At 38.1% G+C, this 22,499-nt stretch overlaps 1 protein-coding gene across 1 annotated transcript in view; it reads left to right on the top strand.

Moving 5' to 3' along the window:
- Col5a2 (collagen type V alpha 2 chain) overlaps positions 1–8,119 on the top strand; it is a 134,682-nt gene extending 126,563 nt beyond the window's left edge. The window contains exons 50-54 of the mRNA XM_021648013.2: positions 186–293; positions 2,733–3,024; positions 5,500–5,687; positions 7,149–7,388; positions 7,681–8,119. Coding sequence (XP_021503688.1) covers positions 186–293; positions 2,733–3,024; positions 5,500–5,687; positions 7,149–7,388; positions 7,681–7,827 — 975 coding nt within the window. The 3' untranslated portion in view covers positions 7,828–8,119. The remainder of the gene's footprint in view (positions 1–185; positions 294–2,732; positions 3,025–5,499; positions 5,688–7,148; positions 7,389–7,680) is intronic.
- Positions 8,120–22,499: the final 14,380 nt, after the last annotated feature.

Raw genomic sequence — 22,499 nt, 5'->3', positions numbered from 1 at the left:
TTAGTGATGGGCCATTCACACACAAAGAAATTGAAATTGTAACAAAATGTTAAAAGGCCACTTATTAGGTTATTAAGACAGGAATTTGAACAATCATGGTAATTACTCCATCTGTATAACTGTTCTTTTATAGCAGAGACATTGCACAGTCCTTCTAAAATGTGTTTTTTTTTTTTTTCTAATAGGGTCCACCTGGACCAGTAGGTCCTTCAGGCAAAGAAGGGAACCCTGGGCCACTTGGACCAATTGGACCTCCTGGTGTACGGGGCAGTGTAGGAGAAGCAGGACCAGAGGTAAGATTGCAAGAGTTTGCCTGGAAGATGCTGTTGCTAAGATGGAGTCTATCCAATAGCATCTGTTCTAATTTGCCAAAAAAAAAAAAAAAAAAAAAAAGTCTCAAGAGACTCCTAAAACAAAACTAGAAGTCACAAGAAGGTTATCTCCCGAGGAAATTGTTTTAAGTATTTTAATACACGATTTTTAGAGCATATAAAATTCGTGCTCAAGATACCAAGTCCTTGAATTGACATTATGCATAGATAATATCAACTGTAAGCTATGACTGCAGTCGTATCAAAGTTGTACAAATATTGCATTGTCTGAAATTACAATTGTTTTAGTTTTTTTTCCTGTATCTGTTAAAAACTCTGACAAAATAAAGTTAAGAAAGGATTTCTTTTACCTCCTATTTCACGGTAATGTCCCTATGGCAGAGAGATACAGGCAGCAAGAGCTTGAAACAGAATATGAGTTTGAAACTTTTCTTAACAGAAAATGACATTTAATTTTCAACTAAAAATCTAATGGTGTTTAGTATAAGATGATACCAAATAATAAAACATATTAGTTAATCTCTGTCCTCAGATATGCCACTTCTCCCTACACACTATGCACTCTGTGCATTTAAGCTGTTTCTTTTATCTTATTTATCTGACCCTACCTACCTTTTGAGTGTTTATCCCCCAGTGACAATGCCATTGATTCAAATGTTTATTATTTATTATGTGTCTATATAAGTTCACTCTTCTCATTGTCAAGAAAGTTTCCTATTTCTTTCTCTATGAATAGAAAACAGCTATAGACTCTGTTTTTGACTTTTGTGGTCCTTGATTTACTTTCTTATGGCTCAGTGATCTTGAGAGATAAAAATCTTCCTCTCAGATTAGTGTATTAGAATGTGTGAAATCATGATGATATCCTAGGAAATCAACCATCCATCTCTCCATCTATTTATCATCTGTCTGTCTCCCTAACATCTGTTTTTTTTTTTTTTTTTTTTTTTTTTTTTGAGAATCAGGAAGCTTTGTCACAGAGGTAAAACATCTTGTCTGATCAAAGAGCAGGTCAATTAGTTCATGCCAGAGACAGTCCTTGTTCCCATTACTATGGAACCCATTTGGACACTTAACTATCATGGTCTACATCTGTGCAGGGGTTCTAGGCTATCTTCATCAATGGTCCTTGGTTGGAGTATCAGTCTCAGAAAAGTCGCCTGTGCCCAGATTTTTTGGTTCTGTTGTTCTCCTTGTGGAGCTCCTGTCCTCTCCAGGACTTACTATCTCCCCCTTCTTTCATAAGATTCCCTGCACTCTGCCCAAAGGTTGGCCATAGGTCTCATATTTGCTTTGATACCCTGCAGGGTAGAGCCCTGATGGGGGAGCAGCCTTACCAGGCCACAGAAGATGACAATCCAGCCACTCCTGATGAGACCTGATAGATTAGGGTCAGAAGGAAGGAGAGGAAGACCTCCCCTATCAGTAGACTTGGGGAGGGACATGCATGGAGAAGGGGGAGGGAGGGTGAGACTTGCAGGGGAGGAGAGAGGGGTTTACGGGGGAGATACAAAGTGAATAAAGTATAATAAATAAAATATATATATATATCTTGACTGATGCCTTCCAGTGAATGGTAGAGTGAATATTGGAACATTAGCCTGTGCTCTTTACCTGAGTTGTGGTCTCCTCACCTCTTTTGTTGTTCTTTGGCTCTTTAAAGACTCTTGAGTTCTTCCTCTGAAAATGCAGAGGAACTAATGGAGATCACTCAGCTTCTAATCTTTGCTACTTTTTTAGGTTTATTTGAGACTTCACATTCCTTCAGTTCTTCCCTGAAAACAGAAGAATAGGAAACATTTTTTTTAAGGCTATGAAAAGACTAATGGAAACCTTTCTTGGACTTTGTTCTGTACAGAGAATTTTAACATTTATCACAATTCACATACATACAAAAAGACTTCTTGTGTTTGTTCTTTGGATGAGCCAAGGAGTTCCACTTTGGGAGTCTTGTGGTTATTGTCTAGGTATGCACACGAAGACTGACAGAACCAGCTCCCACACCCTGGAATACCTCCCCCAACACATACTTTTTCTGTTTTTTTTTTTTTTCCTTCTGCCCATAGCTTATTTTAAAGAATTCCAGTTGTATCGTGAAATTGTTTTTGAAAAGAATGTAACTCTGAAGGTTGTTCCTTTGAGATATATCTTCAAAGAAGACATCAAGGCTTTGGCTTTAAGCTTTGTTTATCTCAGAGCCTGACTGTTAGATAACTTCCCCTGAAAAACAGCTATCGCTTGACAGGCTAGCCCTGCCTGTTTAAGCATGCATGACTCACACTTCTTCAAGTATTGAGGTATTGGTGTGCCAAGTTGTATCAGTCCCTGCACAGCATAGCAGCAATTTAGTAAAACAAAACATCACACTGTTAAATGTTTTCTCAATTTTTCCTTCACTAGGGTCCTCCCGGTGAACCTGGGCCTCCTGGCCCTCCAGGTCCCCCTGGCCATCTTACTGCTGCTCTTGGTGATATCATGGGACACTATGATGAGAACATGCCAGATCCACTTCCAGAGTTTACTGAAGACCAGGCGGCTCCTGATGACACAAACAAAACTGACCCTGGGGTTCACGCCACCCTGAAGTCTCTCAGCAGTCAGATTGAAACCATGCGTAGCCCTGATGGATCCAAGAAGCACCCAGCCCGGACATGTGATGACTTAAAGCTTTGTCATTCCACAAAGCCTAGTGGTGAGTGGATACTGACCTGTTTGAGCAGAGCATATTGTTTAGGTTGAATTATTCTCAACTGCATCCCAAAATATATTTTTAACTTCATAATTAATGATAGATACAAAGATAAATCATTGAACATGACCCAGAGCTTATAGCTTTGTGATAGAGACAATTACATAAAAAAACTATCGAGAAAAGGTGATAAGTTACATATATAATAAAGGACATATCATAAGAAAGGGGAACCTTCCTCCATTGCTGGTGGGAGTGCAAACTTGTAAGATCACTTTGGAAATCAATCAGGTGCTTTCTCAGAAAATTGGGAACAGCTCTAGCTCAAGGCCCAGCTATACCACTCCTGGACATATACCTAAAAGATGCCCTACCATTCAACAAGGACATTTGCTCAGCTATGTTCATAGCAGCTTTATTTGTAATAGCCAGAATCTAGAAACAACCTAGATGTTCTTCGTTGAACACTGGATACAGAAATTGTGACACATTTACATAACAGAATACTACTCAGCTATTAAAAACAAGGAAATCATGAAATTTGCAGGCAAATGCATCATCCTATATAAGGTAACCCAGAAGCAGAAAGACACACATGGTATATACACACTTATAAGTGGATATTAGGCGTATAATATAGGATAAACATACTAAAATCCACAGACCTAAAGAAGCTAAACAACAAGGAGGACCCTAGAGAGGATTCTTAAATCTCATTCAGAATGGCAAACAGGTAGACACCAGGAGCAGTGGATGAGAGGAAACAGGATGGGAGCCTACTATAGAGGGTCCTCTGAAAGGCTCCACCAAAGAGGGGATCGAAGGGGATGCTGAGACTCACAGCCAAACTTTGGGCAGAGAGCAGGGAGTCTTATGGAAGAAGGGTGGAAGAAAGGGTAGAAGAAAGGTCCCCACAAGGAGACCAACAAAACTAAAACATCTGAGCCCAGGGGGTCCTACAGAGACTGATGCACCAACCAAGACCATGCGTGGAGAGAACCTAGACTCCCTGTTCAGATGTAGCCAATTGGTGGCTTAGTCTCCATGTGGGTCCTGTGTGAAGGGGCCAAGGGCTGTTTCTGTTGTGAACTTGGTTGCTTGCTTTTAGATCACTTGCCCCTAGTGATGTTTCCTTACCAGGCCACAGAGAAAAGGGATCCAGGCAGTCCTGATGAGACTTGATAAGCTATGGGCAGATGGCAGAGGAGGAGAACTCCCCCTTTCAGTGGACTAGGGGAAGAGGAAGGGCAGGAGAAATTGGGAGGAATTGAGGGAGGGGGCTTCAATCGAGATCATATATAATGAATAAATTGTGAAAAAAATAAAAATAACAAAAAAACCCAAATCTGTGGATATGGTCCACATATTTATGCTGAAAACATTTGTTCATGCATTCAGAATTTTAATTAGGTAAATCAGTAAAGAACTATTTTCCTAATTTATTTACATATTTATTACACTTTAATGTCTTACCAATCACTCCTTTGTCATCCTCCCTGTCAGGATCATGTATAGTGAGCATTTAAAGTAGTCTGGAATGAAGTCATGTTTCTACCTTAATTGTATGACAGTGTTCTTAATTTGGCTTCTTCAGTAATTTGAATAATCTAAATAGATCTAGAAAAGGGGGATATAAAATCATAAAAATGAGTTGGGAAATACCAGAGTTTCAGTTAACTTTGAACTTTGATATCAACAGGGATAACTAAAAATGTTCTGTCTAAAGAAATGCACTTTCCTTATTAACTGTTTAATTTCTATCTCATCACTCCTCTTTCATTTCATTTAAATTTAATTTTTATAGTTATGTATAATAGAATACACATGTGTATGGATCTATATAAATAAATGTGAATAACTATGTTTGTCTGTATATCTAGGTGATTATATATCAAACATCAAAGACACTGTCTTGATGTGTCTTGCTTTAAAAATCACTTAGATGTTTTGAGTCTTAAGCATGTGATTTGAAGAAGTGTTTTTGAATAGTGGTTAGTATGGGGAAGGCCCTCAGTGATTAATAGTTGCATTTCCCCCTATGTGAGTGTTTGCATGCATGTATATTTGTATGTTCACATGTGTGTAGCATGTGAACACATGTGGAGAAGGTTGGCACTAGATGCCTTCCTTAATTACTGTACATATTATACTCTAAGATGTGTTTTTAGCTGAGTTCACAGCTCACCATTTTAGGTAGTCTGGCTAGTCAGCTTACTCCAAGAATTTCCCGTTTCTATCCTTCCACATCTGGGATTATAAGTGGCCACCATACCTACCTAACTTTTGTATAGATTTGGGGGATCCATATTCAAGTCCTCGTGGTTGTGTGACAAACACTTTACCTGCCAAGCCTTCTTCCCAGTCTCTAGACAATTATATTTTCAATAAAGGACTCATAAGCGTAGATATGAGATAATGGGAGAGATACACATAATGAGATAATCTTCATTTAGCAAATATTTCTGTCTTGGAAAATAGGTGAATATTGGATTGATCCTAACCAGGGATCAGGTGAAGATGCAATCAAAGTTTACTGCAATATGGAAACAGGAGAGACATGCATTTCAGCAAATCCAGCCAGCGTTCCACTGAAAACCTGGTGGGCCAGCAAGTCCCCTGACGGTAAGCCCGTGTGGTATGGACTCAACATGAACAGAGGGGCTCAGGTGAGTTAATGCCATTAATATGTTCACCCAGAATTAGGTTTTTACTGTTTATTATTTATTATTTTTTCACATTTATTAAAACTATGCTATTATTGTTTGACTGGATTTATTTTATTATGTATACTTTTAAGTGATATGTTCTCATTAGAAATTATTACAAAATCATTGCCTAAACAAGTTTTACCATCAGTTACTTCATATAAACTTATCATTATAATTTTTCTTTTTAGTAAAATGAAATAAATAATCTTTAATATTAGTTCCTTTAATACATGTCACTGAGTATGGATGACAGTGGGCGGGGATTTGTCTCAATTCCAGGAGACCTGGGTCACAGTTGACCGCTACTTTAAGTAAGTGTGGTAAGGTTGACTTCACCACCTCTGTGAATGTTAATGCTTAGTGGAGTGTCTGGGAAGATAAATGACACATATTAGATACAATTTAAAAGTAATGAAATTCCTTGAAACCTGTGAAGTATTTAAGCCATTTTTCTAATTAGATGAATTATGTTTTATTTTCTCTGAGTTCCTCTCTATTTTATGTTTCTGTTGTGGTCTAGTTGGTTCAGCGCTTCATCAGATCTTGATGTTCCATTTTACAATGCCAATGTTTGATTCCAGCTCACCACCTCTGTTCCCAACCTTGCCCCAGCTAACATGTTATGGAAGTGTTATTCCATATGATAATATAGAATCTACTATCACTTGGTGGAAATTAAAATTAAATATAAAGAGCTAAAATGTAGTTTAACCGGGCTGGAGAGATGGCTCAGTGGTTAAGAGCACTGTCTGTTCCCAGCAATCACATGGTGGCTCACAACCATCTACAATGAGGTCTGGTGCCCTCTTCTGGTGTGCAAGCAGAACTCTGTATATGTAATAAATTTAAATTTTTTTAAAAAAATGTAGTTTAACCAAAATAATGTGTCAGAGACAAAAATGAGACCATTGAAAACAGAACTCAGAGTTGAAGATGAATAGGAAAGAGCTAGTTGGAAATGAGTTTTGGTAACTTGTGTTGTAGAAAATAGTATTTATGATATGTATGTAACTTCAGTAAAATGGACTTATACTTAATTCATATTTTCATTCTAATTAGTGATAAAATTGAGTTGTATTTATTAAGTATACTGTATATAGCATATATGCAATTAAAGCATATTTAAAGATACTTAACTTTTCTCTGGGAAATTAAAATCATTGTGTTTTTTTTTTTAACCTCTTCTTTGAATAAGGAGAATGGTAGCTGTGACTATGGATAGATATTTGAAAATACTTTTCTTTATATAGATTAAAGAGCTTATTATATGAAAACCAAGTAATATTCTTCAAAGGTGATTTATCTAGTCTGTTAATCATTGATCTATCTATCCACCTGTCGTCAATCTGTCATCTCTTTGGGTGGCATTATGAACCCCTTCAGTATGTCATATTACATAGACTGCTTTCATTTCTCTAGTTCACCTATGGAGATTACCAGTCACCTAATACAGCTATTACTCAGATGACCTTCCTGCGCCTTTTATCGAAAGAAGCCTCCCAGAACATTACTTACATCTGTAGGAACACTGTGGGATACATGGATGATAAAACCAAAAGTCTCAAGAAAGCTGTGGTCCTTAAAGGGTCAAACGACTTAGAAATCAAAGGAGAAGGAAACATTAGATTCAGATACACAGTTCTTCAAGATACTTGTTCCGTAAGTGCCTGCCTTTTGAACGATGCTATTGTGTAACTTTCCTTGTTCCTTTCATTCTTCAGCAAGTGAAATCACTGACTCTCACTTTTAACCATAAACATTCTTGAGTCTATGATAGAGAATTAATGATTTTATGTCTCCTTTCTTCCATGTGTACCACACTTACCGGAGCTGTACATATCACTCTTTTGTGTTATAAAAGTTGATTGTGCACATGAGTGGGAGGGGGTTGTTTTTGTGTAAAATTCTTGGAAATATATACTATTTATCCATTGTCTTTATTGAATTCCAGAAGCAAAATGGAAATGTGGGCAAGACTATATTTGAATACAGAACACAGAATGTGGCCCGCTTGCCCATCATAGATCTTGCTCCTGTGGATATTGGCAGCCCAGACCAGGAATTTGGCGTCGAAATTGGGCCAGTTTGTTTCATGTAACAGAAGCCCAGAATCATTGACGATGAGCACTACCATCAATGACCACCACCCTTCACAAGAACTTTGACTGTTTGAAGTTGATCCTGAGACTCTTGAAGTAATGGCTGGTCCTGAATCAGCTTTGTACATATGGTCTGAAGTGCCTGGTCACCTTATTCTTCAGAATATTTATTTTACTTACAATCCTCAAGCTTAATTGACTTAAAATATTTTTCAATTTGATGGTTTAGATTTAAAACAATCAATGACAATGACCACCTTTACAAAAAAAGTAAACTGATTAAAAAATAAATATGTTCTCATCAATTCATTTCACTGCAATGGATAAGTTTGCTTAGTATTTATGAGGAAATTCTCCTTCCTAGCAGGTAGCTTATGTGGTGGGGTATGTAAAACCTCAGCACATGTTGACTTTACTTGGCTGCAATCTGAAAAATAGAAAGCAGTACCCTCTGTGTCTTCTAATTTCCAGATCATCAATGAAGAATGAACACAAATATTTTACCTTGTGGTTGAAGGCCTCATACATGTCTTGATATTGAATTACCATTATAGAAATTCTTCAAATGGAATATAATATATCACTTTCCCACAGTCTTTAATGAAATCTTTAAATAACATATTTCAGGAGAGGAAAAAAAAAGCATGAAATTGCCTCAGCTTTACAATTTATTTTGTAAAGATTGGTACATTTAGATTTTTTTCTCATTCAAATTTGAGTAACATTTCATTTTTCTTTTTTTGTTGTAATTTTTCAATACATATAGAAGTTGTATTTGTGTTTTCTTATTGAATAAGATACTGAATAAAACAACAACAACAACAATTACCCCCACAAGTTTCTAACACATGTGCCCAGGAACAAAAGCTGAGACTCTCCTACAGGTACTGTCTCATTTTCCAGAAGCCTGTCATAAAAAAGTTCTAGAAACCTAGGGTTGTGATGACCACTCCCATCAAATGTGAGGACTGGAATTAGAACATCCATAGGAAACTATGACACACCACTTCTTAGCATGAGCTACCTCATCTCTAGAAGCGGAGGAGACTTCCTATTCCTGTTTATACGTTAGGTATTCAAAGGTGCTATGCTTCTGTGGTTATCCCAAGACTGGAGATAGCCAGGGCTAAAATATTATTACTTTTCTTTTAATGATGGTGCTAAAATTCTTTCTATAAAATTCTTTAAAAAATAAAGATTGTTTCACCAATGCCATTTGTGAACACAGGACTGTTAAATGTCCCGATTCTGAGAGAGAACACCATTCCAGGGCCTTTTGACTCTTCCTCTCATGCTGTATTTGGAATGTTGTATAATAATTCCATGTGTCTTAATCCAGGACACACAGGTCCCATGTGTCTCAAGATATTTTTTTTCTTAATTGCTACTGTTTGCTCCATTATTATTTCCTACTTAAAAATTAATTGATTGGGCCATCTCAAAGGACAAGCCACACACACAACTTTGATCATGTATTTCTGCAAAGCATGGAATTAAATGCAAGCTTCTGTCATGCCGGTCTTTCTCAGTTTGTTCAATTCCTTTGAACATATTAGATCCTTTTAGTTTCCAATAACGAAAACTAAGATCTTGTGTTAGCTTTTGTTCATCATTTAATAGAAGATGCAATGAGTATCTTCATTTATGTCTGCACTGGCTTACAAATGAAATCTGTGACACTGCCTGCAAAGGCATGATGACATCAGTGAAGACAGTCTATGCCAAAGAAAACTCAGGCTAGTTATTGATAAAGACTAAAGGAAATGAAAATTCCATGGCTGAATAAACTGATAATAAAACATGCCTCAATGTGTATCAAGTATGACTTTAGCGTGAACAATACCAGAGTTTTATTTTTAATGTCTGTTTAACAACTTTGTTTTTCTAATCTGAGCTCTATATCTTGAATTTTACTATATAATTAAAGATGTTTGTAAGTTTTCCTGAGTTTTTAAAGTGCAACCTGTATAGGCTTATACGGGCTCATATAGGTAAGCCAGAAACACATGTTGATTTCCATTCAATAAAAATACTAATAATTTCCACTCACAAACATACCAGTTCTTTCCTAATGCTTTAAGGATCACTGACACTAGACCAAAGCCACAAATTGCACCGAGTGCTATATAGTTCACAGTCCTCTTTAGAGCAGTGGGTTTCTTTACCATCTGACTTAGGGACCTCAGATGCTAGACATCAAATGCGAAACAGTCTGCAGCTGGGAGGACAGTGGCATCGCTTTACTGTTGATTTATTATAAATACCTCTCAAGGACGGCAGAGAAAGTGTGAGTGATTCAGAAAACATCCCGAGATTATAACATCATTTGGTAAATACTGAATATCTTTGTTGTAATTTGTTTCAGTTTTAAAACGATTAAATTTTGTAAATTATGAACATCATCTTTTCCCCAAAGTTAGTATTTTAGGTCTGTTTTAGTTAGGGTATTTGTTGCTGTGAAATAACACAATAACCAGAATCAACTTGGGGAGGAAAGGGTTTATTTTGCTTATACTTCTTCATTCCATTCCATTGTCAAAGAAGTCAGGGTAGGAGCTCAAGCAGGACAGGAAACTGGAAGCAAAGCTGATTCAGGGGTTATGGAGTGTGCTGCTTACCTTGCTCCTCAGGACTTTCTCTGCCTGCTTTGTTATACTAGCCAGGGCTATTTATCCAATGGAAGCTCCACTCACCAAAGGCTGGGCCCTCCCACATCAATCACTCATCATGACTCTGTCCTGTAGACTTGCCTACAGGATAGGTCTCAATTAAGTAAGATTCTTTCTTCCCAAGTGACTCTTGCTTGTGTTATGTTGAGAAAACACTATTTAACCCAGGCTCAGTAAGAAAATACAAAAGAAAAGAAAAAAAAAAAAAAAAAACACTGGGCAAAGCAATAATTGAAACTATCACTTTATGAAACACTTTCCTACTATATCTCAAAAAAATCTATTTTCCTTTGATATTATAAATACTTCAAGAGGCATTAAGAAAAACCATTAAAATTTATTTAGGAAAAAATGACTAATAGTGACATCGTAGGCCCTGAACCATAATCTGTAGAACATTTTGCATGACAGTCACCTGATTTTCTTTCTTTTCTAAATCAAAATGGCTACTTCAATCAAAAGGAACTTTTCCTTCTTCTTTTTTTTTTTTTTTTTTTTTTTGGCAGTGAGTCATATTCCCAGCTGCCTAAGTGTGTCTATTTCCTAGAAGACAATATTGTCTTAACTTTAATTCTCAATACTCTCATCTGATTTTGTCATATGCATGTGCCTTTAGTTATCTGGATACCAAAAGCTTTAAATGTAGTCCTAAGGGGTCCCTTTGGAGCTGGAGAAATGCCCAACTGACATGCCATTTTCAGAGGGCTGTCCAGTGCCTCTTCCTAACAAACTTCCTCCCTGCTCACCATACCTCAGGTTATATTAGTTTCCAGCTTGTGAATTTTCTTAACACTCTATTTTTCTCTTTATGAAAAACTATGATGTTGCACATCATTTTATGAGTACAGTTATTGGAATTCTTTTCTACAGATTTGTTAAAAGGCAGGGAAACATATTTACAGAGGAACATAAATTTTCTTAGTATTTTTTCCAGATCACCACATAGTGATAAATACATAAATAAATGATAAAAATATAATACTATGTAATTGAAAATCATACATAGAGAATATTCAGACTTACTTCATGTATTATTCAGGCATATATCATCATTACGTTTTATATTGGTTTTAGCATACAAAATGCACACTAGAAGACATATTCTGGAATTAATGGAGCAAAATAGAAATACTGGAGTGAGCTACATGAAACAAAACTAATAATAATAACTTATTCTCCCTTAGAGAAATTGGTATTTGAAAAATGAAACTTTTTAAAATTAATAGATAAATCCACTCATTATTTGTTCTTATAACATGAAATAAGACGAAGTCATGCTCAATATCCTTAGAGTGAAAAATAAGAAAGAAAATAATGAATTGTCAGGCCACAGAGGAAGATGAATGCAGCCACCCTTGATGAGACCTGATAAGCTAAGGTCAGTTAGAAGTAGAGGAGGTCCTCCCCTATCAGGGGACTAGGGAAAGGGGTAAGGGAGAAAAGGGAGGGCAGGTGGGAATAGGAGGAGACAAGGGAGGGCACTACAGCACGGGCACAAAGTGAATAAATTGTAATAAATAAATATATATGTATAATACAATTTTTTAAAAAGTTACTTGTCATGGGAAAAAGGATGGTTAGAATAAATATATGCAATTGTGGGCACATTTTATCTTTTAAAACTGTAACAAAACAGTTTCAAAATGGACAGAATATTATTCTTTTAAAAATATCTGTGTTGGCATGAGAATTATTGAGTAGTTTAATAGTTTTGATATGGGAATGAAACAGATACACAGCAATAAAGACTGAAGGAATAAAACATCCCATAAGCCACTTTTATGTACATTATGAGACACTTAGTAAGTGTTCAAACTGGAAAAATACTGCATTATATATGACACAAAAGCCTGAATAAAGTTTATTTGAAAAGCCAAAATAGATATTTAAGATGTGCAAAGTCTTATATCGCTGAATTATAGTGCCATTGAACTTGTGGAAAATAGATGACCTCACAGAAAGTAAAGACATAGTTGAGCAAATGCCTTTGTTGTATGGTTGAGAATTTTTTAGATATATGCCCAGGAGTGGTATAGCTGGATCTTGAGGTAGCGCTACTTCTAATTTTCTGAGAAATCACCAAATTGACTTCCAAAGTGATTGTACAAGTTTGAATTCCCACCAGCCATGGAAGAGGGTTTTCCTTTCTCTAGCATGTGTCGTCCCTTGAGTTTTTGATCTTAACCATTCTGATGGGTGTAAGGTGGAATTTCCCTTCATAGAACCTTTATTCATAATAGCCAGAATCTGAAAACAACCTAGATGTCCCTCAGCTGAAGAACGGATACAGAAATTGTGGTACATTTACACAATGGAATACTACTCAGCAATTAAAAACAAGAAAATCGTAAAATTTTCAGGCAAATAGGTGGAACTAGAAAAGATCATTCCGAGTGAGGTTCCCAGGAGCAGACACACATGGCATATATTCCCTTAGAAGTGGAAATTAGCCATACAATATAGGATAAACACACTAAAATCTACAGATCTAAAGAAGCTAAACAACAAGGAGGACCCTAGAAGCTGAAATCTGATTCAGAAGGGTAAACAGGATAGACATCAGAAGTAGGAGATGACAGCAAACAGGACAGGAGCCTTGTACAGCGGGCAACTGAAAGACTCTCCCCAGAGGGTATTGAAGCAGATGCTGAGACTCAGAGCCAAACTTTGGGCAGAGTGCATAAAATCTTACAGAAGAAGGGGGAGACAGAAAGACCTGGAGGGGACAGAAACTCCACAAGGAGACCAACAGAGCCAAAAAATCTGGGCTGAAGGTATCCTGCAGAGACTGATGAATCAACCACAGACATGCATGGAGAGACCCTAGGCCCACTACTCAGGTGTAGCCCAGGGACAGCTCAGTTTCCATGTGGGTTACTTAGTAAGGGGAGGGAGCAGAGTAAGGGGCGCAGAGGCTGTCTCTGACATGGACTCAGTAGCCGGCTCTTTGATCACCTCCTCCTGGCGAAGTGGCCTTACTAGGCCACAGAGAAAGAGACTAAGCAAAATTCTTCTTGTTTTTTGTCCGTTGGATTAAAGACATTATAATATTATATTTTCAAGGCATTTTATCTAGAATTCAAACAAATAGAAGATTCCTGATTAAAGTGAGCTATGGACAAGGGTGACTTTTGAGAACATTGACTTTATTTGATTTCAAAGGAGTTGATTCATCATTTGAAAAAATAGCATATAAATACATACGTGAAATTTAACAACTCACATGACAATGATGCAATGATGACAGACTTATGTATACTGTTTAACCTAAGAAAGAGTCAAGAACACTTTTTTTTTAAATCTGTATTTTATGCCACAGATTGTTACTTTTTTTTTTTTTTCAATGCAGTTTATTCAGGAACCTTGAACAATTATCTGACCCTGGGGAAAGCCAGCCCACAGCTTAAATAGCCTCTGGGTAGCCAACCCCAGCGTGCCATGTGGGCAACGCAGATAGGTCCACATACATGGAAGCAAGCCAGATCCTTGGCCTTAGCCAAATGTGGAGTTGTTCGTGACAGAGAGCACTCATCATCGGGAAGGTGGAAGGCAGATACCAGCTCCATCTTTAAGGCGCGGCATTACGCAGCTCTCTGCAGTTCCCCCTTTTTGTTTTAGACGCATCAGGCAAGAGTAGAGGTCTGATCTCTGATATTAGAGATAAATTGAGACTTTGTACTGATGTTCATTTAGTTGTCATCCACCCAAAGAGCATCAGACCCGTATGATACCTTTTTCTCAGAGGCGGGACCTGGGGCATCAACCTGCATGCAATCAGACATGCTCTTCTCTGGGTCCAAAGCGGCTGACCCTGAGTGCAGTGCTTAGCCTCGCATCCTGATCATAACATTTTAGCTTTTTATGGTAGCCAACCATGCTTGGGGAGACTGTCCTGCTTCAATGGCTGTAAAGGCCTGAATGGATTGCTGCAGCCATGAATCATCTGAAGGAATGGGTGGGCATGGGAGCGTTAGCAGGCCTTCTGGTGTTGGTCTCCTTGGTTTGCCTGTGGTATATATGCAAGATTGTTACTTTTGCTTTGAAATAGAAAATTATTTACCATTGGATGCTGCAGAAAGTGACTCTATGCTTTCTATACTGTTTCTATCATTTAGTTGGCAAAACCACACAGTGTATCACAGGGTAAACATGTGGCTCTGTTCATATGTGAGGGGATTATGACCAATCAGTCTGAAACAGACGGGTTTAAAAGGAAGTTCAGGCAAGGAAACAAGTCGGAAGTCGCTTTTTCTTAGTGAATCTTGGAGCATGAAAAGTGTTGAGTAGTGAAGGCAGTATGCCAACCTAACAACATCATGGACAAAAACCGGAGGTCTGCTTTGTTTGGGGAACCGCTACTGGGTTAGCATGGCTGTAGATGGCATGTAAGGGGTTGGTGGAAAACAAAATTAAAGAGATAAAGGAAATGTATCACAAACAGGTTTGTATGTAAATATGAGGTGTTTTTAGGGACCTGATTCTCAGTTGAGAGCACAACCACCCCCTCTAAAGGTCTTCAAGGATGACTGAGAATGCCTGTGCATAGGCCAAGCATGTCAAAAATATTACATGCACAGCATTCTCCTCAAACAAAAGCTGAACAAGCAAACAATACCAATGGAACTTGCACTACAAAAGACACTGACTAGTTTTAGGAAAATAGAGTATATACAGAGATTTGCACGTGAGGGAAGTCACCTCTAATGAGACAAAAACAGGTAGCAAGGAGAGCTACATCTGTGAGGTATTCAAGAAACCGAATCAAGGAATCTACTGAAAGTGGGAGGTGAGGAAACAGGACATTTCTGTAGCTGGCTGAATTGTGACAGCATTTACTGCGAAGGACAATGGGAGGACTGCTGATGACGTTGTGGGTGCTGTGTCCTTTAGGCCAACTGCAGTTACATCAGGACTATGTTAAAAGAGCCACAAGCAGAGAGTGAGAGACCTTGGAACACTCAGCTTTCAACAGGAGGTCTCTGCCAAATCCTTCCCCGCAGGGCTCAGGGAATACTGTAGAAGAGGAGGCAGAAAGGGTGTAAGAGCCAGAGGAAATCAAGAGGCCACCAAGAAAACAAGGCCCTCTAAATCAATCTGAGAAAAATCTCTTATGAACTCACAGACACTGAAGCAGCACACCCAGGGCCTGCCCCTGTCTGAATGAGGTCTTGTGTGTGTACATTATGGCTACTAGTTTAGTGTTTTTATTCTATTCTTGGTTATTGTGGACTTCTGATTCTTCTGCCTTCTCTTGGACAGGGAAAATGAGGAGGAGAATGGAGGGAGAACAAGGAAGAAAGAATATATGTAATATACATGTATACTAGCGATATTACTTTTAGTTACAGAATACTGAAACTTGATTTTTATAGGAAAGAGAACCAGTAAAGAAAAAAAACCTCACTCCACCTCTGATTCTGTGATGATCCATCTTTTTTGTTGTTCATGCTCTTCCAAAATTTCTTGATTAAATCCATGAAAACCAGTGTAAGGAAAAATGTTGGAATCTGAAAATTCTAATTGAAGATTAGCTAAGTAAAAACAGAGTGAGACTCTGAAGGAGCCACAGAGATAAAATTTTACATAGCAAAAGTATATATAGTTTATGATTTTCTGCCATAATAAAAACCCCTTAAGTGTTTTAATCTACACTGTAAAGGTGAAGAATGTATCTACTTTTATCAAAGAATGTGATTTGCCACAAATTAATGAACGACATATTGGGCATATATACATATAAAAATGTTGGGTTAAATGCCATTTGTATTGCACCAGATGTGTGAAATATAAAATGGAAACTCAGATGGAGGAAGTGGTGGAAGGCAGATTTGTCATGGCAATATGAACAGTTTTCCAAACAGCCAGCGCTGTTATGAGGTACATCTTGCTGGAGATACAGAATGATTACAATTGTTAGTTTAATGAGAAAGAATGCAACATGAATTGAAAACAATCTGGATCTAGAATTGGAGCTGTAAGGTACAAAAGGATACTGAGGAAAAGCATTGTAGGTCCTCATATAGGTTTCCTTGTGTGTTGCTGAACCTGGCAGGCAGGCTGTGATGGACAGCTATGGCATTCCTGCTTTCAGACTGTGGTTTTATAGCTCCAGTGAGGGAAAACTCAAGAGAAGTTTTGAAAACCAGACTCATTATTTTTTAAAAATAATAACAGAAATGGTGTCTGCCTTCTGTTTAATTTGTTTTTGGTGTCTATAGCCCTTGTCATCTCTCACAATTAAATCTTCCTATTTTTAAACTATACAAACTCTGAAATCTCAATCCAAGTTTGTACGGCTCTTCTTCCACACCCCTTCACATAAGTACCTTCCCCGTCGTGGGATGTTTTGTTCTCTGAGGTCATTGTTTTAGAGCCAGATGATTTCATCAGCCATCTGTACAAGGATAGTTTCCACATCTATTTAGCCACCCCTGACCAATCAGTCACACATTTTATCACACTCACCCTTCCAAATGAATCACTTTGTGTTTGACTGCCACGTAGGAGGCTGTTAGGAAGGCTGGGCTTGAGTAACTTCACACTTATTTTTTTTCCTGAAAGGAGACTTCTTTCACAGGACTGTTGAAGTCTTCCTTCAGCTGCCCCCATTTTCTCTCCTTCATCTGTGCTCTGTCCTATTTCTCTGTACTCTGTGACTCTTTCTCAGTGTCATCCTTGAAGAAATGTGCTATTTGTCTCATCATTTTCTCTAAATTAAAGATATGTGTTTCTTTCTTCCACCATAAATATTGCTGTTTTTATTCTTTGTTCCCTCTGAAACTCATCCTGTATCCCCATTATGAGGTATTTAAAAACAAAACCAGATTAAATTACCTTCCAATTCAGTAGTTCTCAGTCTTCCTAATATTATGACCCTTTCATACAGTTCCTTATGTTGTAGTAGCCCCTAACTATATAATTACTTTATTTCATTACTACATTATAACTCTAATCTTGCTACAGTTATGAATTGTAATGCAAATGTCTAGTATGCAGGCTATCTGATATACAGCCCCTCAGAGGGTTATGACCCATAGATTGAGAGCCACTGTTTATACCCATAGACTATTACTGATATCAGTTTTGGTCACAGAGGCTTTTATTTGCAATGGAAAGAAGTAACTTAAAAGACTTAAAAAGTGCTAAGAATAAGTAATTGCTGAATACTCAGCCACAAATGAAATATTTCTATCAGCCCCTATAAGGCTCTGGGAATATCACAGAAAAGAAGAATGCAAAAGTAGGAGAATGGAAAGATGTACTGTGAATCACTGTTTTCTGTGTATGACTGTTTCCAAAACAACCAATCATGTACTGAAATGTGTGTGTTTCTCTTTTTTCTCTCTCTCTTTCTCTCTGTTTGTATGTTATTAAGGACTTACTATATACATACATATATATTACATACATATACTACATATACATACATACATTACATACATATACTACATACACACATATAGATAGGGTTTGGCACTCATTGTTTAATGTAGGCAAAATACTGCTTTACCATTGGGACTGCTTTACCATTGGTTTTACCATTGGGACATGTAAAAATAGACTGAAATAGAACATTTGATCTTTATATTTTTTTTCACCTGAAACAGTTCTAAAAAAATATCTTATAGGACCTTTTGAAACTGAAAAACTTCTGTAAGGCAAAGGACACTGTCAACAGAACCAAATGGCAGCCTACAGACTGGAAAAGGCTCTTTACCAACCCTTCATCTGCCAAAGGGCTAATATCCAGAATATATAAAGAACTCAAGAAATTCAATACAAACAAATCAAACAATCCAATTTAAAAATGGGTCACAGAGATAAACAGAGAATTCTCTAAAGAGAAATCTTGAATGGATGAGAAACACTTAAATGCTCAACGTCCTTAGTCATCAGAGAAATGCAAATCAAAATGACTGATATTTCATCTTACACGTGTCAGAAAGGCTAAAACACAAAACTCAAGTGACAGCACATGTTGGTGGGATGTGGAGAAAAGGGAACCCTCCTTCATTGTTGGTGGGATTGCAAACTTGTACAACCATTTGTACAACCATCTGATACTTTCTCAGAAAATTAGGACTAGCTCTACTTCACAGCAAGGCCATTTCAACTGTTTATAGCAGCTTTATTTGTAATAGCCAGACTGGAAACAATCCAGATGTCCTTCAACTGTGGTACATTTACACAGTAGAATACTACTCAGTTACTAAAAACAAGGAAATCATGAAATTTGCAGGCAAATGGATGGAACTAAAAAAGAACATCCTAAGTGCGGTATACCAGACCCAGAAAGGCACACATGGTATATACTCACTTATAAGTGGATATTAGCCATACAGTATAGGATAACCATACTACAATTCTCAGATGCAAAGAACTAAGTAACAAGGAGGGCACAAGAGAGGATGCATGAACCTCACTGAGAAGAGGAAATAGAAGAGACAGAGTAAGTTCTCAAAGAGAGGGAACAGGATAGGAGAGTAAGTGCTGAGAGAAATGAACGTGGAGATCTGATGTGGGGAGAGTGGATGGGTGTGGTGGGCAGGAGGACCAAGGGCTTGCAGAGAGAAGAAGCCATGGCCTGAGGCATCTCAGAGAGGCTGGAGACCTAATACAGGGTAGGCTTCTCGGAAAATTTAGGGATGACTATCTGAGACCCCTCCTAGCGGAGGACATGGAAATTGAAGATGCTGCCCTCTAACCCGACAGGACTCCTAGTAGAAGAGGGGAACACCAACCCACTCACAAAAACTTCTACCCAAAATGTATTCTCCCTATAAAATGTATTCTGCAGAGATAAAGATAGAGCAGAAATGGAGGGAATGTCGAACCATGCCTAGTCACACCGTGTGAGAGAGCCAGACCTTAACAATCTTAGGGACACACTGCTATGCTTGCAGACAGGAGCCTGGCATAGTTGTCCTTTGAGAGGGTCCACCCAGCAGTAGATCAAAACAGATGCTGAGACTCACAGCCAAAGATTGGGCAGAGCACAGGGAGGCTTGTGGAGGAATGGGTGGGATGATAGAAGGACCCGTTGGGAACAGAATCTCCCTAAGAAAACCAACGAAGCTAACTAACCTGAGACCGGCGGTTTTCAGAGACTGAAACACCAGCCGAAGACCATATAGGGACTGGACCAAGGCCCTGTATACATAGGTACACACGGACATCTTGGTCTTCATGTGGGTTCTCTAGCAAGGGGAGTTGGGGTTGTCTCTGACAAGGACTCTCTTGTATGCTTTTTGATCACTTGTCCCTGGCAGGGCTGCCTAGCATGAGCTCAGTCCTGGCATGACTTAATGTTCTGGATTGGGTAGGTGGGCGGTGGGGAGGCTCTTCTTTTCTGAGGAGGAAGGGAGGGACTATACAGGGAAGAGGGAAGAAGGGTGGGACCTGGAGGAGAGGAGGGAGGGGACTAGGTTTGGAATGTAAAGTGAATAAGTAAGTAAGTAAGTAAGTAATATCTTTAATATTTGTGTTTAAAGTGACTGCTATGACTAAAACCTCAACAGTTTAGTTTTGCAAAGCAAAGGATCTGGGCCCAGATGGTACCATTAATAAAGTATCAGGCCTCTGTGCTCAGCTTAATCCCTTTATGGTTAAGTCATGATTATTGTGTTAGTGATTATGTTCAGAGTGCACTTGTTCATGATGTGGCTGTTGAATTCTGCAATATTCAGCAGCTGTGGTCACTTGAAGAACTATGTAAGAATGAATCCATTAACTTTCAATGATAGGTGAAGAGGCTCATGGGACCACTACCTCCCCAAGATTTATAGAATGTCTAGTTTATGATTAGTAGGAGAGAAGGCTCTTGAGACTAGATTCATCCACAAGAATATATAGATAACTAATGGCCACTGAATTAATGGCCATTACTTTTATTTTGTGGCAGAGCCACGTGTAACTTGATCATGAACTTGAAGAAACACCTCGTCCACACTCCTGTAAGCATCCCTAAGTAAATTCACTACTTCACCAAAGTAGACTTAGGGGATTTCTTTGGTCTGTTGCTCATAGTGCATCTGGGATGAATAAACATATATTTGTTTCTCCAGAAGACCTTCGTACAAAATCAGAGTCTTTAAATAAATGTTTATTTACTCCAGATAGGGAGCAATGCCAATGACGTTATTTTGGTCAAATACAGCTTGGTGAATGTTTTAGTTATTTTTATTTTTATTTTTATTTTTTTTGAGACAGGATTTCTCTTAGCCTTGTCTGTCCTGGACTTGCTTTACAGACCAGGCAGGTTTTCTTACTCTTTATCACTATAGCATAGTGTGGTGGTTTTAGATGAGTATGGCCTTCAAAGGCTATATATTTAAATGTGTTAGTCACCAGTTAGAGAAACAGCTTAAGAAGGATCAGGAGGTGTGACCTTTTTGGAGTAGGCTTGGCCTTGTTAGAGGATGTGTGTGACTGGGAATGGGCTTTGAGGTTTTAAAAGTCCACACCAGGCCCAGGCTCTGTCTCTATCTGCCTGATGCCAGAAGCAGAAGATCAGGATACAAGCCTACCAGCTACTGCTCCAATCCCAGGCCTGTCAGCTTCCCACCACAATGATCCTGGACTAACCCTCTAAAACTTTAAGCAGTTTTCTTTTACAAGAGTTGGCTTGGTCATGACACCTCTTCACAGTAATAGAACAGTAGCTAATATACATAGTAAGAATTTTTATTCTCAGTAGCTTGATCACTTATGAATCACTACATTAACTACCACAAAGAAGTTTCCTTTCATGACCAAGTTTGTCAACAGTACTAGTTTATGGGTGTAATTATAAATATTTAGAAAGCAATTTAATAGGCAAGACATGCTATATTCATGTACAATATTCATTTACATGTTAAATACTTTTACAATAGCAGCTGCTTCCACATTGGGAAGCGCAGGCTTTTGTTCTAATTCACTATACCAGATATAAGTTCATTGTTATTAAGCAGTCTTAAAATCCAGTTAAAAAACATTTGATTGCATTCACAATTGTCATGCCATTCTTGCGTCATGCGTGACATTTAGTTCTGATGGTTAAATGTGATTTTCAACATGGCAGGATTTAGAATCACCATGGAAACCACTGCTAGATCTGTTAGGGGTTTGTTGATTGGGTTAATTGAGATGGGAATACACACCCTAAATGTGAATATTATCATTCCAAAGGTGGTGCAGGAGCAGGGAGGAGATAAGACACAACAAAAGAGAAAAAGCTAATTGAGTATGAGTGTCTACCTCTCAGCTTTTTGTGCTCTCATGCTCCTGATGCCACATCTTTACTACCAAAGTAGAACCCAACTTCAAATTTTGAGCAAAAAATAAACATGTTTTTCCTTAAGCTGCTTTCATCAGAGGGCTTTATCACAGAAATAAAACAAGTAACACATACATTGACGTACTATGCCGGGATCATAAAGGAGCAGCACTGTCCAACCGTCCTCTATGAACAGCAGGTACAATGCCTTCCAGTACTACAAAAAACAAGAGAAAAGGAGCTTCCAAACCAGTCCCAGCTTACTTCTCCCACGGTCTGGAACCATGTCTGTGGCATCTCTGACAACAGGAACTTAGCATGCATTATCTGCATAAAACTAACAGAAGTGACAGGAGGTTTTAGGTAAGCCTTCAGCTTCTTGAGAAGTAGCCACTAAGGAACCTCAAATATTAATCTACAACTCTATGGCTTTGTGGCATTTCTTTTTGAATCCACTTGGTAATACTGTGTTAAAATCATTTAGTTGCTGTTTCATAGCTCTTACAGATGTTTTTCCAAATCTGTCAGACAGCCAATATTAGCTTTATGTGAATATACCTGCTTGTCGGGGGTGAACATGAATTCTTAAAAAAGCCTCCTGTGTGCTGTGTGTTATTTTATTAATTTTAATCCTCACTCCCAACTCAAGAACCGTTCGACTCTGCTGACTGGCTCCAGCAATAGGCCATGTTGGAAATAACATGATATGGGGACACTGTCTATCTATCTAACTATAATCCATGGC

Source organism: Meriones unguiculatus, chromosome 15 (genome assembly GCF_030254825.1).
Source record: "Meriones unguiculatus strain TT.TT164.6M chromosome 15, Bangor_MerUng_6.1, whole genome shotgun sequence".
Lineage (NCBI taxonomy): Eukaryota > Metazoa > Chordata > Mammalia > Rodentia > Muridae > Meriones > Meriones unguiculatus.
The sequence above is the reverse complement of the archived record's forward strand: the minus strand, read 5'-3'. Positions and strand labels throughout refer to the sequence as shown.